This window comes from Aquarana catesbeiana, linkage group LG06 (assembly GCF_042186555.1).
Source record: "Aquarana catesbeiana isolate 2022-GZ linkage group LG06, ASM4218655v1, whole genome shotgun sequence".
In the NCBI taxonomy this organism is placed as follows: domain Eukaryota; kingdom Metazoa; phylum Chordata; class Amphibia; order Anura; family Ranidae; genus Aquarana; species Aquarana catesbeiana.
The window spans coordinates 249,980,892-249,998,880 of NC_133329.1; the positions used below are offsets into that span (position 1 = coordinate 249,980,892).

The 17,989-nt window shown below is 42.2% G+C and overlaps 1 protein-coding gene across 3 annotated transcripts in view; it reads right to left on the reverse strand.

The window, feature by feature from the left end:
* The window catches only part of GLS (glutaminase), a 210,391-nt gene that overhangs the window by 126,835 nt on the left and 65,567 nt on the right, over positions 1 to 17,989 (reverse strand). For all 3 annotated transcript variants that reach the window (XM_073633167.1, XM_073633169.1, XM_073633168.1), the window contains exon 5: positions 1,349 to 1,428. In XM_073633167.1, the coding sequence (XP_073489268.1) occupies positions 1,349 to 1,428 (80 nt within the window). The remainder of the gene's footprint in view (positions 1 to 1,348; positions 1,429 to 17,989) is intronic.

The window sequence follows — 17,989 nt, forward strand, 5'->3', positions numbered from 1 at the left end:
GAGAACCTTATCAGCATACCTCGGGTCCGCCGTGACCATTACTGCATCTGGTATTGGGCGTTTACACAGGAGGATTGTAATGTGATGTTGTGAAGTTTGCTCGTTTTAAAGAGATTTTATGTGAGTGTAATGTTTGAAGTGCACACCGTGATTATTAAATCTGGTTTTACGTTACTACACTATTAGTGCATTTTTCATTTACATGTGGATTGAAATGGCACATACACGGATGGAAATTGGATCACTCGTTTAAACCTGAGTGCAAGGTTTATCGCACTTATATGCCAAAACACGAGAGTGTGAGGCATTTTTGTCCAGTGAGTTTTGAATCTGAAGCGAGAGGAATCACTGTCACGTGTGATTTGGTGAATATTCTAAGGAACCCGCACATCATTCACGGTGTTCATCTACCTATGGACTTTATTTAATATTGTTTATTGACACAGGGTGATTGTTTTGTGATTTTATATGATGCTATAACTTTTGCGCAAACCAATAAATATACGCTTATTGCGATATTTTTTACCAAAAATATGTAGAAGAAAACGTATCGGCCTAAACTGAGGAAAAAATTTGTTTAAAAAAAAAAAAGAAAATTTGGATATTTATTATAGCAAAAAGTAAAAAATATTGTGTTTTTTTCAAACTTGTCACTTTTGTTTTGTTTATAGCGCAAGAAATAAAAACCGCAGAGGTGATCAAATACAACCAAAAGAAAGCTCTGGCATGGCACTTACAGGTACGTCCATTTGCCCAGCAGTGCCATTCTGCCGACGTACATCGGCGTGTGCCGGTCAGGAAGTGGTTAAATAAAACACAGCACCAGCGCTAATTTATAATGAGTTTGCATGTTCTCCCTGTGCCTGCGTGGGTTTCCTCCGGGTACTCCGGTTTCCTCCCACACTCCAAAGACATGCTGGTAGGTTAATTGGATCCTGTCTAAATTGTCCCTAGTATGTATGAATGTGAGTTAGGGACCTTAGATTGTAAGCTCCTAGAGGGTAGGGACTGATGTGAATGTACAATGTATATGTAAAGCGCTGCATAAATTGACGGCACTATATAAGTACCTGAAATAAATGAGAAGAGAAGGAATTTTGGGACTTTAAATGAGGCAGAAACCAAAGGGGTAACTGCCTCCATCCCTATCACTGATTAAAATTGAGAGCAAGTGGTGGGACTTTATTTGAAGTCCCACCACTTGCTCTCAATTTTAAATGCCAATTTATAGGTAATTTGTTCTTGTGTACTGTAAACACAGAAGGTCTCCTCTATTCTGGAATGGAACAGAAAGTATTAATAAAAACATGTTGTAACTTGATAATAGCAATAAAATAATACACTTTACCTTTGACCATCCACTGTACAAATGGAAACACCCCAGAGATCCGGGCTAAATTTTGCCAGTTGAGGAATGTAATCTGCAACCTGTTGGGAAATTAGTACACATTGCATTTACACTATTAATAATATTACAGAAAAAGCCATTGACATTTCATTGTCCAAGACATTCATTTTATTTATCAGACATGCAACCAACATGCAAAAACTAATTTCAGGGAGGTGGCACTCCACGGCCGCATAAATCCTTTTCAATATTTTTTTTCACAGTGCTTATACGGATGGCGGTAGAGGTATGTGGCAGTGGATGGTGTCAGTAGTTTATTTCTACATACTGATTTTTATTTTTTTTTTACAATTTTTTGGGGTGAGGGGGTTGAGGCAGTGGATAGTGTTGGTAGGGCAAGGGGGAGTGGTGTCAGTTTATTTTATTTTACAGTTGAATTTAACAATAATTTTTTAATATTTTTGGGGGGCTTTGGTGAAATATCAGGGGTCTAAATAGACCCCTGACATCTCTCCTTTGAGACAAAGGATTGAGGACCCAGATTCCCTAGTCCTTTTCTCTGCACTTTAGATGAATGGAGAAGAGGCTCCTGTCCATAAATAAACTGAAGCAGAGTAATCACACAGTTTACTCTGCTCAGTTATCACAGGACACAGGAGTGATCTCACTCACTGTGTCCAATTCAGAAAAGGAAGGGGTCGGTAAATGACATTTACCCAGCCCCTTCCTCTGCTTTCCATCCTGACAGGTCCCCCTCAGCTGGCAGGAGAGGAGGCAAGCTGGCTGCAGGGGGACAAGGGGAGGGGGCAGAGGAGGACACGGAGGGGGCGAAGGAGGACAGGGGATCAGAGGAGCAGCACACAGGGAACAGCGGGGAACAGCTGTGAACACCAATCTCCCTGTATAGATTTTTAGCTGACAGCCCAGGGAGGGAGAGAAGAAGCGGCTGTCAGCTAAGAACCTATACAGGGAGATCGGTGTTCATTTGTTTCTTCTGCCGCACCGATCATTCCCGGGATATCGGGAGGTGCTTGCAGGTGTGCGGGAGCTGACGCAGAAATGTGGGAGACTCCCGCACCTTGTGGGAGACTTGGGATGTCTGATTTATTTATATGGGACAAACATGATATTAGAACAAACATTACTTTATAGAAATTCATCCACAGCAGTCCTGATCTCAGAAAGAGCTTAAGGTATTGTTATGTGGCCCGCCAACAGATGGAATGGAGAAATCACCACAGCTGGCTATTATACTCAGGCAGCCGTATAGTTACTACATTTGATAGGATGCAGGTCTCTGTTCAGCCAATAATTTTCCAACTGGAAAGGTAAAGTGGAATACAAACACCTTCCCCTTTCCTCATCTCCATTATATAGAGGAGAGAGGATCTGTAGTTCACAGAAGATAGCAAAGAAAATTGACAACTTGGTTGGTAATTTAATTTCCGTGCACAAGAAGTTCAGACACAAGATTTTTGACAGGATCGACTGGAATTTTCCTGTCAAGGAAGACAAAAAAACGGCCAGCTGCACACCTTGAAGAGATCCACTTTATTAGGCATTTTAATCCATAAAAACAATGCACTCAGAGCGTGGGGGGGGGGTGTGTAAGGAAACATGGTTGATGCATTTCGTGCCGTGTTAGGCTACTTTCACACTGAGGCGCTTTACAGGTGCTACAGCTGGAGCAGTGCGCTTGCGGGACGTTAAAGGAAAAAAAAGTCCTGCCAGCGACATCTTTAAAGGCTCTTTAGGAGCACGGAGCACCCCTGCCCATTGAAATTAATGGACAGCATCGATGCAGCGCTTTGAACCCTTTATTCGGCCGCTAGCGGGGGGGGGGGTTAAAAGCGCCCCGACAGTAGAGCTGCACGATTCTGGCTAAAATGAGAATCACGATTTTTTTGCTTAGAGGATAGATCACGATTCTCTCACGATTCTCGCGGCGTAACATCATCTTTCACATTAAAACAAACAAAAAAAAATTGTGCTAACTTTACTGTTTCGTTTTTTTTTATTTATTGAAGTGTATTTTTTCCCAAAAAATTGCATTTGAAAGCTGGGCAAATACAGTGTGACATAAAATATTAAAGCAATTGCCATTTTATATAATATTTGGGGGTTCCAAGTAATTTTTTTTAGCAAAAAATATTGATTTTAACTTGAGAAAGAAGTGTCAGAAAAAGATTTAGACTTTAAGTGGTTAAACTTCCTGCATTTACACCTGGTTTAAAACTTGGCAGATTGCCCAGGTTATTTGTTTACACAGAGAAGTTCTATATCTTTGATCTAAGAAGGAAGTTGGTTACAATGTTTCAAGTTCTAAACTTGGCAGACTGCCTGATGCTTTCTTTTGACAGCTGAGTGAGCAGATAATCTCTCCACTTGTTTATATGAAAGAATCGGCAAACTCAGCAGGAGAGATCCTCAGGGGAGGTGAATCGAGATCACGATTTTTTAACGATTAATTGTGCAGCTCTACCCGACAGCAGGCGAAAAGCGCCTCTAAGAGGACGATAAAACTGCCGATGCCCCCGCACTTCAGTGTGAAAGTCCCCTAAGTGCTTACTCCTAACCTGCCTAAGCTTTCCTCCTGATATACATGCACATAAGGTTTTTACCCAAAAATACATAAGCAAGCAGAACATGGATCAAAAACATAAAACAACAAAGGAACCTGTATGTATAGTAAATATAACCTGCACTACACATGGATCTCCCTCTCCTACAATCCATACAATATTAATCATGTAGGTGGTGGAGATTAAACAAAATATATGTGCACAACAAGTCAAAACTACATCTACAGTGCCTTGAAAAAAGTATTCACACCCCTTGAAACTTTCCACATTTTGGTCATGTTATAACCAAAAGCGTAAATGTATTTTATTGGGACTTTAGGTGATAGACCAAACACAAAGTGGCACATAATAATTGTAAAGTGGAAGGAAAATGATAAATGGTTTTCAAAATTTTTTACAAAACAATATCTGAAAAGTGTGGCGTGCATTTGTATTCAGCCACTTTTACTTGGATACCCCCAACTAAAATATAGTGGAATCAATTGCCTTCAGAAGTCCACCTGTGTGTAATTTAATTTCAGTATAAATATAGCTGTTCTGTGAAGCCCTCAGAGTTTTTTTTAGAGAACCTTAGTGAATAAACAGCATCATGAAGGTCAAGGAACACACCAGAGAGGTCAGGGATAAAGTTGTGGAGAAGTTTAAAGCAGAGTTAGGTTATATAAAAATATCCCACACTTTGAACATCTCACGGAGCACTGTTCAATCCATTATCTGAAAATGGAAACAGTATGGCACAACTGCAAACCTGCTAAGACATGGCTGTCCACCTAAACTGACAGGCTGGGCAAGAACATTAGTCAGAGAAGCAGCCAAGAGGCCCATGGTAACTCTAGAGGAGCTGCAGAGATCCACAGCTCAGATGGTTGAATCTGGCCTTTATGGAAGAGTGGCAAGAAGGCCATTGTTAAAAGAAAGCCATAAGAAGTCCCATTTTCAGTTTGCAAAAAGCCATGTTGGGGACACAGAAAACATGTGGAAGAAGGTGCTCTGGTCAGGAGACCAAAATTGAACTTTTTGGGCTAAAAGCAAAATGCTATGTGAGGCAGAAAACTAATGTTGTGGGGCAGCATCATGTTGTGGGGATGCTTTTCTTCAGCAGGGACAGGGAAGCTGGTCAGAGTTGATGGGAAGATGGATGGAGCCAAATACAGGGCAATCTAAAGCCCCGTACACGATCGGATTTTCTGACGGGAAATGTTGGATGTCAGGCTGTTGGCAGAAAATCCGACCGCGTGTATGCTCCATTGGACAATTGTTGTCGGACTTTCCCCCAACAAATGTTGGCTAGCATGTCTTCAAATTTTCCGCCAACAAATGTGTGTTGTTGGATTTTCCGATTGTGTGTACACAAGTCCGTCGGACAAAAGTCCAAAGTGCAAACACGCATGCTCGGAAGCAGAATCGGTCGGTCTTGTAAACTAGCGTTTGTAATGGAGAATTAACATTTGTGACGTGGCAAATTATGAAATCTCCAAATGCAGCACACAATTCTCTTCTTCTTTAACGGGATAATAATGAAACTGTATTGCTGGTGATACTGATGGAGTTACTGCAAACAAATTTTCAAAGGCTTTTTTTTCCTAGTGATATCAAGAATAATATTATTATGGTTTTTTTTTTGTTTTTTTTTTATTTGTGCAAGTTACCACAACACCATTATCCACTAGTTTTTAAGAACAAAAATACAAAGTTGGTGTCCCTTGTCAATTTTACATTGTATTTTTTAAAATGTAACTGCCTACTCCCAAACTGTCATTTGAAGTAAAACACATAGCCAAGTATTATTCTCCACAATTTTTTTATTCTGCATTAAAAAAAAAAAAAAAAAAAAAAAAAAAATTTAGACATGCTATCTGCCAATAGAACTTAACAAAAAAGTGCATTCTATGCATCCAAAAATATAGAAAATATACCAAATCAAATCAACAACCAAAAAAATAATGTCAAAGCAATAACTCCAAAGCCAATAATAAATAACACGTTATCTCCTCCGATTCCGCAACATGTCTGGTTGACGAACGGCCGTTCAGAAACGAACTGAAAAGCGCTAAATGAAAAACGCGAAAATAAAAGCACAAATCAACACTCAAACTTCTACTAACACGAAATAATCTGTGGCAATACTTGAAAATTGCTGTTCACAGACGCTCTCCATCCAATCTGAAAGAGCTTGAGCTATTTTGCAAAGAAGAATGGGCAAAAATTTCACTCTAGATGTGCAAAGCTGGTAGAGACATACCTAAAAAGACTTGCAACTGTAATTGCAGCGAAAGGTGGTTCCACAAAGTATTGACTCAGGGGGGCCGAATACAATCGCACGCGACACTTTAGATATTTATTTGTAAAAAAAAAAAAAATTTGAAAACCATTTAATCAATTTCATTTCACTTTACAATTATGTGCCACTTTTTGGTTGCAACGTGACAAAAATGTGAAAAAGTTCAAGGGGTAAGAAAACTTTTTCAAGGCACTGTATACAAAAAAACTGCACATAAAAAGATCCACGAGAATCCCAACACAAGACACCTTGCATCATACTATGGCAGAATACCGCGTATACCTTGTCATAATAATGGGTCAAATCTAGGGTTGCCACCTCATCTCTTTAAATCCGAACACATATTAATTACACAGGTTCTGTGGCTTATCTGCATTAAATTAGCCTCAGTACCTGTGTAATTCATATGTGTTCGGGTTTAAAGGGAGGAGGTGGAAACCCTAGTCAAATCCCACTCAGTTTAAGCTCCCTGGAATTCTTGTTTGGAAGTAACTATCCAGAAGACTTCACTTCCTAAACACATGCCCTGCTCTCCTCAGGGAGGGCAATAACCTTTCCTTTGCCCTATATCTGGAAGGCTGGGAGATCACCTCCATGCACATCATTAAAATTGTCTCATCACATTTGTAGAATGCATCTTCTCTATATTATAAATGTGATTATGGTGGCGATCCTGCAGCTTTCTAGTTTTTCATTTTTCAAACATTGGAATAACAGGACAAAGTATAGTTGTCCGCACCAGGACAAATGCTGCACATACCGTCCAAAACTGTAGAAGTAGTAGTAAAAGTCCGGCAGCTTGAAACAACTTGGATACAATTCGTAGATGGTTTATGAATAATCCAAAAAACAAGGAGAACCCATAGTGTTTTAACAGCAAGGTTGACTCGTTTCAGCCCTAGTTCACATTGGTGCGTTTTGACATGCAATTTGACATGTCAAATCGGCGGCAATTGCAGTCAAAGGCACCGTCCTAATCGGCAGCACCGCACCGATTTCAAAAAGTAGTTTCTGTATTACTTTTTGTGATTTCGGGATGCGATTTCCATTGACATCTGTGCAGAAATCCACACAGATGTCTGAAATTGCCACCGAAATCGGGACTGACATGCGGGAGTAAAAACGTGTGAGTTCAGCTGAACTCGCCCAGCTTCATTCCCGCAGCTCAGTGTGGAGTAGAGTACTGTATGTGCTTGAATACTTTGCTAGCCACACGAGTGTCAAAAAAAAAAAAAAAAAAAAAAAAAAAGAAGGATCTACTGGCATTAGGCAACCAGCTTCACTATATTGAGGAATATCCAAAAGTTGTACACACCGATCATACATTGGGGGAATTTATCAAAACTGGAGCAGACTGAATCTGGAGATACTGTGCATGGCAACCAATCTGCTTCCATCTTCAGCTAAGGTGTTAAAATGAAATATAGTAGCTGATTGGTTGCCATACACAAATGCTCCAGATTCTGTCTGCTCCAGTTTTGAAAAATTCTCCTCATTAAACTGAAACAGCATAATAAAAAGGTAAACAGGTATTTTTCAGTTCAGTAAAGGAATTCAAAAACAGTGCTGATATAAAATATTAGTCATACCCAGGAACAGCCATTCTACTACAATTAGCAGGGACTTTTTACGCTAACAGTGAGCATGAGCATTTTTGCACTAAAAGTGCATGAACCTTCTGGAAAAAAAAAAAAAAAAAAAAAATGCATGGTACTTTGTCACCATGCGTTTTGACACACGCGAACAGCAACGAGGTGCCCAGGGGTGCACAAAATCATTATCCTAGTAAGACTTCATATGATGTCCTCCCACTTGCCTTGGGGTCACGCAGCAGCATACTCTGACAGAAAGTTGTACCGGACTGGCCCTGGTACCATGTGATCGCTGTGACCAAATCACAGTGATCACATGTCTGTTGTACACAATGGCCTTTATACATTGTGTATTATTGTGATCAGTGTGATTTGTCCCAGTGAACACATGGTAGAGGAAAAATCACAGCAGACCTGTATCGTGATAGCTGTGGCGAATCACAACTGTACACAATGGCACATGAATGGATTACAATCATAAAAATTATTGCTTATAACATCACAACATAATCATCACTAATAAGCAATCATAGTGTAAAAAAAAAAAATCGTTATCACCTCCCTAGAGCACTGTACTGCGCTGGTCACCGGATGTGAAAAATAAATAAAAAATTGTCAAAAAAAATTTTCTAAAAAATGTTGACAAAAAAAAAAAAAAAAAAAAAAAAAAAAAAAAAAAAGGTATTACATCTCCAGAAAAGAAAAAAAATCACCATGCCTCTTAGACCCCTTTCACACTGAGGCGCTTTCACGCTAAAAAAAGCGCCTGAAAAGCTCCCGAAAATTTTAATTAATTAATTAATTGACTGTCTACTTTCCAAAAAGAGGTCATTTGGTGGTTATTTGTACTGTCCTGGCATTTTAGGCCTCAAGAAATGCAGCTGTCAGTACATCAGGACTGACCAATTTTTATTTTATTTTTTTATAATAAATATGTGTGTGTGATATAGATAGATAGATATCTATATGTCTATCGATAGATAGCTATATATATATATATATATATATATATATATATATATATATATATATATATACACATACATACATATACATACATACATACATACATAGATATAGAGAGATATAGATAGATCTATCTCTCTATATCTATATCTCTCTATATCTATATCTCTCTCTCTCTCTCTTTGTGCAGTGTACGACTGATTGTTGTCCTATGGACAGACTCTCCCACCTCAGCTGTAGTTTTCTGCAGTTCATCCAGAGTGATCATGGGCCTCTTGGCTGCATCTCTGATCAGTCTTCTCCTTGTCTGAGCTGAAAGTTTAGAGGGACAGCCAGGTCTTGGTAGATTTGCAGTGGTCTGATACTCCTTCCATTTCAAAATGATCGCTTGCACAGTGCTCCTTGGGATGTTTAAAGCTTGGGAAATCTTTTTGTATCCAAATCCGGCTTTAAACTTCTCCACAACAGTATTACGGACCAGCCTGGTGTGTTCCTTGGTCTTCATGATGCTCTCTGCGCTTTCAACAGAACACTGAGACTATCACAGAGCAGGTGCATTTATACAGAGACTTGATTACACACAGGTGGATTCTATTTAATTTAATTTAATTCTAAAAATTTAATTTGGGTACAGTGTTGCATGACTGAGTAATTGCCATTTAAAGTGTGACGGCGCTGAAATCTAAAAAAATGGCATGGGCAGGAAGGGGATGAAAGTGTCTGGTATTGACAGTGTAAGTGGTTAAGAATTCATGCCTGTAAAAGAGCTTCACATTTTTATGCATTGTGGGAAATAGAGCTGCACGATTAATTGTTAAAAAAAAAAAATCAAAATCTCGATTCAACCCCCCTCACGACCCTAATCAGCCATTTCTGCAATTCTATATAAACAGTGCAGAGCCGAGCTGTGAAAAAACAAAAAGTTGGCAAATGTTTATCAACATTCCTAGCTGAGAGATAGATAGATAAGTGAAGAGATACAATGTAACATTTAGTCCTTTTAGAAAGGGATGAACTTCAGTTTGTAAATGAAGTCAGTTTAACCACTGCTTGCACATTTTTACCTACAGGTAAGCCTATAATAAGGCTTATCTGTAGGTAAAATAAATATCTCCTAAAATTGTACAGTTTGGGAGATATTCAACTTGAATGCAGCCGCTGACATCAGCGGCGCAAGCGCTCTGAAGGTCCAACAGATGGTGCCAGACCTTGTCGGAACCAAGGACTCCCGCATGTCATCACAGCTCCAGCCACTCACAGCCGTGAACCAGGAAGAAACGGCAAGGGAACATGTCAGCTCCCTCAGCAGTGACCGGGAGGCAGTCCGGGCGCTTCGTTTCTAAGGTAAGTATTTCATAATAAGCTAGTATGCGGTGCATACTAGCTCATTATGCCTTTGTCTTACAGGTTTGTTTTTTTTGTGTCAGGGCATATACTCCGCTTTGTGATTTTTACCTACAGGTAAGCCTATAACAATATCGTGCCGGAACTTCAGAGCTGCTTGCCGGAACTGTAGGCTTCCGCACGCATGCGTGGGAGTGACGTCATCGCGGTTTCTGCCACTCGCATGTCAGCCCCCTCAGCGGTGACCGGGCGATGCTGCGGAGGCTACGTTCTAAGGTAAGTATTTTTTTAAATTGAGCTAATATGCGATACATACTAGCTCATTATGCCTTTGTCATACAGGTTTAATTTTATTTGTTTTTTTTTTTTGGGACATACAACCTCTTTAAAAACTAAACCTTTTTCCTGACACTTGTAGCTTAAGGCAAAATCAGTATTTTTTGCTAGAAAATTACCTAGAACCCCCAAACATTCTAAAAAATATATATTAGAAACCCTAGAACATAAAATGGCAGTCGTTGCAATATTTTAATGTTACACAGGGATGGGCTTTATGTTCGGGACGAACATGAGTTCGACTCGAACATTGTTCACTATTCGGCGACAGCCAATTTGGGGTGTTCGCGGCAAATTCGAAAGCCGTGGAACACCCTTTAAAAGTCTATGGGAGAAATCAAAAGTGCCAATTTTAAAGGTTAATATGCAAGTTATTGTCATAAAAAGTGTTTGGGGACCTGGGTCCTGCCCCAGGGGACATGTATCAATGCAAAAAAAAGTTTTAAAACGGCCATTTTTTCGGGAGCAGTGATTTTAATGCTTAAAGTAAAACAATAAAAGTGTAATATTCCTTTAAATTTCGTACCGGGGGGGTGGGGGGGGGTGCCTATAATATGCCTGTAAAGTGGCGCATGTTTCTCATGTTAAAAAAGACAAGACAGTTTTTGACAATTCCTTTATTAATGTCTTCTTCTTTCCCCGCTTCTTCTTCAATCTTCTTCTGGTCTTCCTTCGGTGTTGTTCTTCCTCTATCTTCCTCTGCTCTCCCCTCCGGTCCTCTCATCCGGGCATCTTCTTCCCTGCTTCGTCCTCCGGACGATCCGCCTCAATGGGAGTCTCCCGCTGTGTGACGCTTCTGTTCTTGTGACAGCTCTAATATAACGGAGGGCGGGGCCACTCTGACGCACGGGGACTTCTCTATGGCTTTCCCCTGGTGTCAGAGGGGGCAGGGTCAATCGTTTACATAAATGGGTGACCCCGCACCCCTCTGACACAAGAGCTGTCACAAGAACAGAAGCGTCACACAGCCGGTGACTCCCATTGAGGCGGATCGTCCAGAGGACGAAGCGGGGAGGAAGAAGCCAGAGGAAGATGCCGGACGAGAAGACCAGAGGAATAAGCAGAGGAAGATCGAGGAAGAAGCGGAGGGAAGAACAAGATGGAGGACGAAGAAGAACACCGACGGAAGACCAGAAGAAGATGGAAGAAGTGGGGAAAGAAGACATTAATAAAGGAATTGTCAAAAACCGTCTATTGTCTAACATTTTTGACACTTTTTGTGAAATGGTGGAGGTACATCATTTGTACCCCATTACCAATTCACACAGTGGGGGCCTGGGATCTGGGGGTCCCCTTGTTAAAGGGGGCTTCCAGATTCCGATAAGCCCACCGCCTGCAGACCCCCACAACCACCGGGCAAGGGTTGTGGGGATGAGGCCCTTCTCCCCCTCATCATGGGGACAAGGTGCTTTGGGGGGGCTATTCAAAAGCATCCTCCTAATGTTGAGGGCATGTGGCCTGATACGGTTCGGGGGGGCCGCTCTCTCGTCCCCCCTCTTTTCCTGCGGCCTGCCAGGTTGTTGCGTGCTCGGAAAAGGGTCTGGTATGGATTTTTGGGGGGACCCCCACGCCTTTTTAAAATTTTGGCGCGGGGTTCCCCTTAAAATCCATACCAGACCTGAAGGGTCTGGTATGGATTTTGAGGGGGACCCCCATGCAATTTTTTTTTTTAATTTTGGCGTGGGGATCCCCTTAATATCCATACCAGACCTGAAGGGCCTGGTATGGAATTTGGGGGGACCCCCACAAATTTTTTTTAATTTTGGTTCAGGGTTCCCCTGTGGGGGAATCCCATGCCGGTTTTTTCAATAAAATTTAATGTGTATGGCCGGGACCGACAATTCATTATAGCCGCGAGTAGTTTTAAATGACTTTTTTCCTTTAGAAATGTCATTTTGCTCTCAGACTGTTCTAAACACGGGAAACATGCGCCACTTTACAGGCATACTATAGACACCCCTCAGGTACGAAATTTAAAGGAATATTACACTTTTATTGTTTCACTTTAAGCATTAACCCTTTCATGACTAAGCCTATTTTTGAAATTTGGTGTTTACAAGTTAAAATCCATATTTTTGCTAGAAAATTACTTAGAACCCCCAAACATTATATATATTTTTTAGCAGAGAATCTAGAGAATAAAATGGAGATTGTTGTAATATTTTATATCACACGGTATTTGTGCAGCGGTGTTTTAAGCACAAATTTTTGGAAAAGGGACACATGAATTTTAAAAAATCCAAACAGTAAAGTTACCCCAATTTTTTTGTATAATGTGAAAGATGATGTTACGCCGAGTAAATAGATACCAAACATGTCATGCTTTATAACTGCACGCACTCGTGGAATGGCGACAAACTATGGTAGCTATGAATTTCCATAGGCGACGCTTTAAATTTTTTTTACGGTTACCAGGTTAGAGTTACAGAGGAGGTCTAGGGCTAGAATTATTGCTCTCGCTCTGATGATCGCAGCGATACCTCACATGTATGATTTGAACACTGTTTACATATGCGGGCACGACTTCCGTATGCGTTGTCTTCGCTGCGCGAGCTCGCGGGGACGGGGGCGCTTTAAATTTTTATTTATTTTATTTATTTTTATACTTATAAATTGTGTTTAAAAAAAAAGTTTTTTTTTTTACTTTTATTGCTGTCACAAGGGATGTAAACATCCCTTGTGACAGTAATATGTGGTGACAGGTACTCTTTATGGAGGGATCGGGGGTCCGATCCGATCCCTCCTCTGCACTTCAAAGTATTCAGATCGCCGAAAACGGCGATTCTGAATACTGTGTATTTTTTAAAATTCGGCGCCATTGGCAGCCGAGTAAACGGGAAGTGACGTCATGACGTCACTTCCGCGTTTACATTGAGAAGGCTGGAGCGAAGCCACCCACAGCTTCGTTCCAGCCCATCCACAGCCGCCGGAGGCAGCGGATTGGACACCGGGCCTTCCAATCGCACGGGAGGCCCAGTAAGAGCGGCGGGAGGCGGGGGCGTCCCCTCCCGCTCCTCCGGTATAACAGCCGATCGGCTTTTAGCCGCATCGGTTGTTATATACGGATAGCCGATCGCCCGCTCGAAACAACGGTACCGGGATGATGCCTGCAGCTGCGGGCATTATCCCGGTATAACCCCCGAAAGCCGAGTATGCACATCTGCGTACGGTCGGCGGGAAGGGGTTACAATCACTGCTCCTGAAAAAACATCCGTTTTTAAAACTTTTTTTTGCATCGATACATGTCCCCAAGGGCAGGACCCAGGTCCCCAAAAACTTTTTATAACAATAACTTGCATACATCTTTAAAATTAGCACTTTTGATTATTCAAGTTCGTGTCCCATAGACTTTAACGGTGTTCGAACAAATTTTTTGCCTGTTCGCTTGTTCTGGATGCGAACCGAACTGGGGGGTGTTCGGGTCATCCCTAATGTTACACTGTATTTGCGCAGTGGACTCTTTTAGGGAAAATTTACACTTCAATGAATAAAATAAAAAAAACAAACATTTCAAAAAATTAGGGTTAACTTTATTGATAATGTGAAAGGTGTTATGCCGCGAGAATCGTGATCTTTATTCTTAAGCAAAGAAATTGTGATTCTCCTTTTATCCAGAATCGTGCAGCTCTAGCGGGAAAGTGTGCAATCTTTTTATTGTTCCCAAAATGCACAATGTGAACCTAGCTTTACCCTCCAATGTAGCTTGCGTCACTTGGCATGCCAAAGAAATCCGCTGAGAAACTGATGAGCTGAAAGTATATCTTAAAGGGGACCTTCCCCAACTCTATAAAAACGGTCATTAATGAATAATGGGGAAATAATCATACTTATCTATATCCTTATTACTTTTTCTTCCTTTTTACTTCTTTTTTGTGCTGCCTCTGTGCTGACTGGGTCCCCGTGCAACCATTTTGAAAATGTCCACGATACTGTGCATTCTCGAGATGAAGCTTCATTGCACGCATGCACCATATGACACTACATACAGTGAAGGAAAAAAGTATTTGATCCCCTGCTGATTTTGTACGTTTGCCCACTGACAAAGAAATGATCAGTCTAACTATAATGGTAGGTTTATTTTAACAGTGAGAGACAGAACAACAAAGAAATCCAGAAAAATGCATTTCAAAAAAAGTTATAAACTGATTTGCATTTTAATGAGTGAAATAAGTATTTGACCCCTTCGCAAAACATGACTTGGTGGTAAAACCCTTGTTGGCAATCGCAGAGGTCATACACTTCTTGTAGTTGGCCACCAGGTTTGCACACATCTCAGGAGGGATTTTGTCCCACTCCTCTTTGCAGATCCTCTCCAGGTCATTAAGGTTTTGAGGCTGACATTTGGCAACTCGAACCTTCGGCTCCCTCCACATATAATTCTATGGGATTAAGGTCTGGAGACTGGCTAGGCCACTCCAGGACCTTAATGTGCTTCTTCTTGAACCACTTCTTGATGGCCCCGTCCATCGTCCCTTTGATGCGGTGAAGTTGTCCTGTCCCTTTAGCAGAAGAACACCCCTCAAGCACAATGTTTCCACCTCCATGTTTGACAGTGGAGATGGTGTTCTTGGGGTCATAGGCAGCATTCCGTCTCCCCCAAACATGGCGAGTTGAGTTGATGCCAAAGAGCCTGATTTTGGTCTCATCTGACCAAAACACTTTCACCCAGTTCTCCTCGGAATCATTCAGATGTTCATTAGCAAACATCAGAGGGGCCTGTACATGTGCTTTGTTCAGCAGGGGGACCTTGCGGGCGCCGCAGGATTTCAGACCGTCACAGCGTAGTGTGTTACCAATTGTTTTCTTGGTGACTATGGTCCCAGCTCCCTTCAGATCATTGACAAGATTTTCCGATGTAGTTCTGGGCCGATTCCTCACCGTTCTCATCATCACTGAAACTCCGCGAGGTAGGATCCTGCATGGAGCCCCCGACCGAGGGAGACTGACAGTTATTTTGGGTTTCTTCAGTTTGCGAATAATCACACCAACTGTTGTCACCCTTTCACCAAGCTGCTTGGCAACGGTCTTGTAGCCCATTCCAGCCTTGTGCAGGTCTACAATATTGTCCTTGACATCCTTGGACAGCTCTTTGGTCTTGGCCATGGTGGAAAGATTGGAATCTGATTGATTGATTCTGTGGACAGGTCCCTTTAAGAGAGTGCTCCTAATTTCAGCTCCTTATGCGGGATGAAATACTTATTTCACTCATTAACGACTTCAATACTGGGCTATAGTCATATGACGTCCACAGATGGGATTTCCCATCCTGTGCGGGTGTCATATGACGTCCTCGGCTTCTCGCCGCTCCTGCGGGCCCCCGTGGACCTGCAGCACGGCGATCAGGGATGAGGCATGTTCCTAGGACACAGCCCATCCCAGATCCGTGTAAAGAGCCAATAAGAAAAATGGCTCTTTACCACGTGACCGGCTGTGTCCAATCAAAGCCGGTCACATGTACTGCCCACGTGCACAGCGCTCGTGCACGCCCCTAGGGCGCGCACAGAGCGGCAATCGGGGACGAGGCTTGTTACCTTGACACAAAAATTGGCTCTTTACCACGTGACCGGCTGTGTCCAATCACAGCCAGTCACAGAATGTCAACAAACCGCGGTATCGAGATGTTACCGGGTTCTCCTTCTCACACACCTATCGTGTGTGAGAAGGAGATTGCAGTAACATCTTGTTACCGCTTACAGTGTACACCAACCACACTGATTGCCCCCCCCCCAATAAAGAGGACCTGTCACCAGCCATCAAAGTACCTGAGTACCTTTGACAGCCCATCTGAGTACCCGAGTACCTTTGACAGCCCATCTGAGTACCCGAGTACCTTTGACAGCCCATCTGAGTACCCGAGTACCTTTGACAGCCCATCTGAGTACCCGAGTACCTTTGACAGCCCATCTGAGTACCCGAGTACCTTTGACAGCCCATCTGAGTACCCGAGTACCTTTGACAGCCCATCTGAGTACCCGAGTACCTTTGACAGCCCATCTGAGTACCCGAGTACCTTTGACAGCCCATCTGAGTACCCGAGTACCTTTGACAGCCCATCTGAGTACCCGAGTACCTTTGACAGCCCATCTGAGTACCCGAGTACCTTTGACAGCCCATCTGAGTACCCGAGTACCTGTCACAGCCCATCTGAGTACCCGAGTACCTGTCACCAGCCCATCAGGGTACCCAAGTACCTGTCACCAGCCCATCAGGGTACCCAAGTACCTGTCACCAGCCCATCAGGGTACCCAAGTACCTGTCACCAGCCCATCAGGGTACCCAAGTACCCGTCACCAGCCCATCAGGATACCAGAGTACCTGTCACCAGCCCATCAGGGTACCAGAGTACCTGTCACCAGCCCATCAGGGTACCAGAGTACCTGTCACCAGCCCATCAGGGTACCAGAGTACCTGTCACCAGCCCATCAGGGTACCAGAGTACCTGTCACCAGCCCATCAGGGTACCAGAGTACCTGTCACCAGCCCATCAGGGTACCCGAGTACCTGTCACCAGCCCATCAGGGTACCCGAGTACCTATCTGCAGCCCATGCCTCATAGAATATACGTTTGGGTGTTCACTTTCCAAAATGGGGTCATTTTGTGTGTAATTCCATTGTCCTGGTGCTCCAGGGCCTTCAAAAGTGTAATAGGTCGTTAGGAAATTAGGTGTAATTTATGCTCCAAGAACACCTGACGTTGCTCCCTGCATGTTGGGCCTCTGTATGTGGCCAGGCTGTGTAAAAGTCTCATACATGTGGTATCATCATAATCAGGAGTAGCAGAATGTGTTTTGGGGTGTCTTTTTTGATAAATACATGCTTTGAGTTAGAAATATCTTATAAACTGACCACTTTGTGTAAAAAAAAAAAATTAAAAAAAAAAAAAAAATACGGTTTAATTTTTTTTCCACGTTTTCCAAAGACTTGTGGAAAAAAAAAAAAAAATGAACCGTTCAAAAGACTCATGCCTCATAGAATAGACGTTGGGGTATTTGTTTTCCAAAGTGTGGTCATTTTGTGGGTAATTTCACTGTCCTGGTGCTCCAGGGCCTTCACAAATGTAATAGGTCGTTAGGAAATTAGAGGTGTAATTTATGCTCCTAGAACCCCTGATGGTGCTGCCTGCATGTTGGACCTCTCTGTGTGGCCAGGCTGTGTAAAAGTCACACACATGTGGTATCGTCATACTCGGGAGGAGTAGCAGAATGTATTTTGTGGTGTAATTGGAAGTATGCATATGCTGGGTGTGAGAAATAACTTGTTATTATGACAATTTTGTGAAAAAAAATTATTATTCATTTTCCCAAGAATTGTGGGAAAAAATTACAACTTAAAAAAACTCATCATGCCTCTAAATACCTTTGACTGTCTACTTTTCAAAAAGGGCATTTGGAGGGTATTTGTACTTTCCTGACATTTCAGGGCCTCAAGAAATGAAATAGGCTGTTAGTGCATCAGCTGTGATCAATTTTCAATGATTTGCACCATAGCTTGTAGACTCTAACTTTCACAGAGACTAAATAATATCCACTAATTTGGGTTA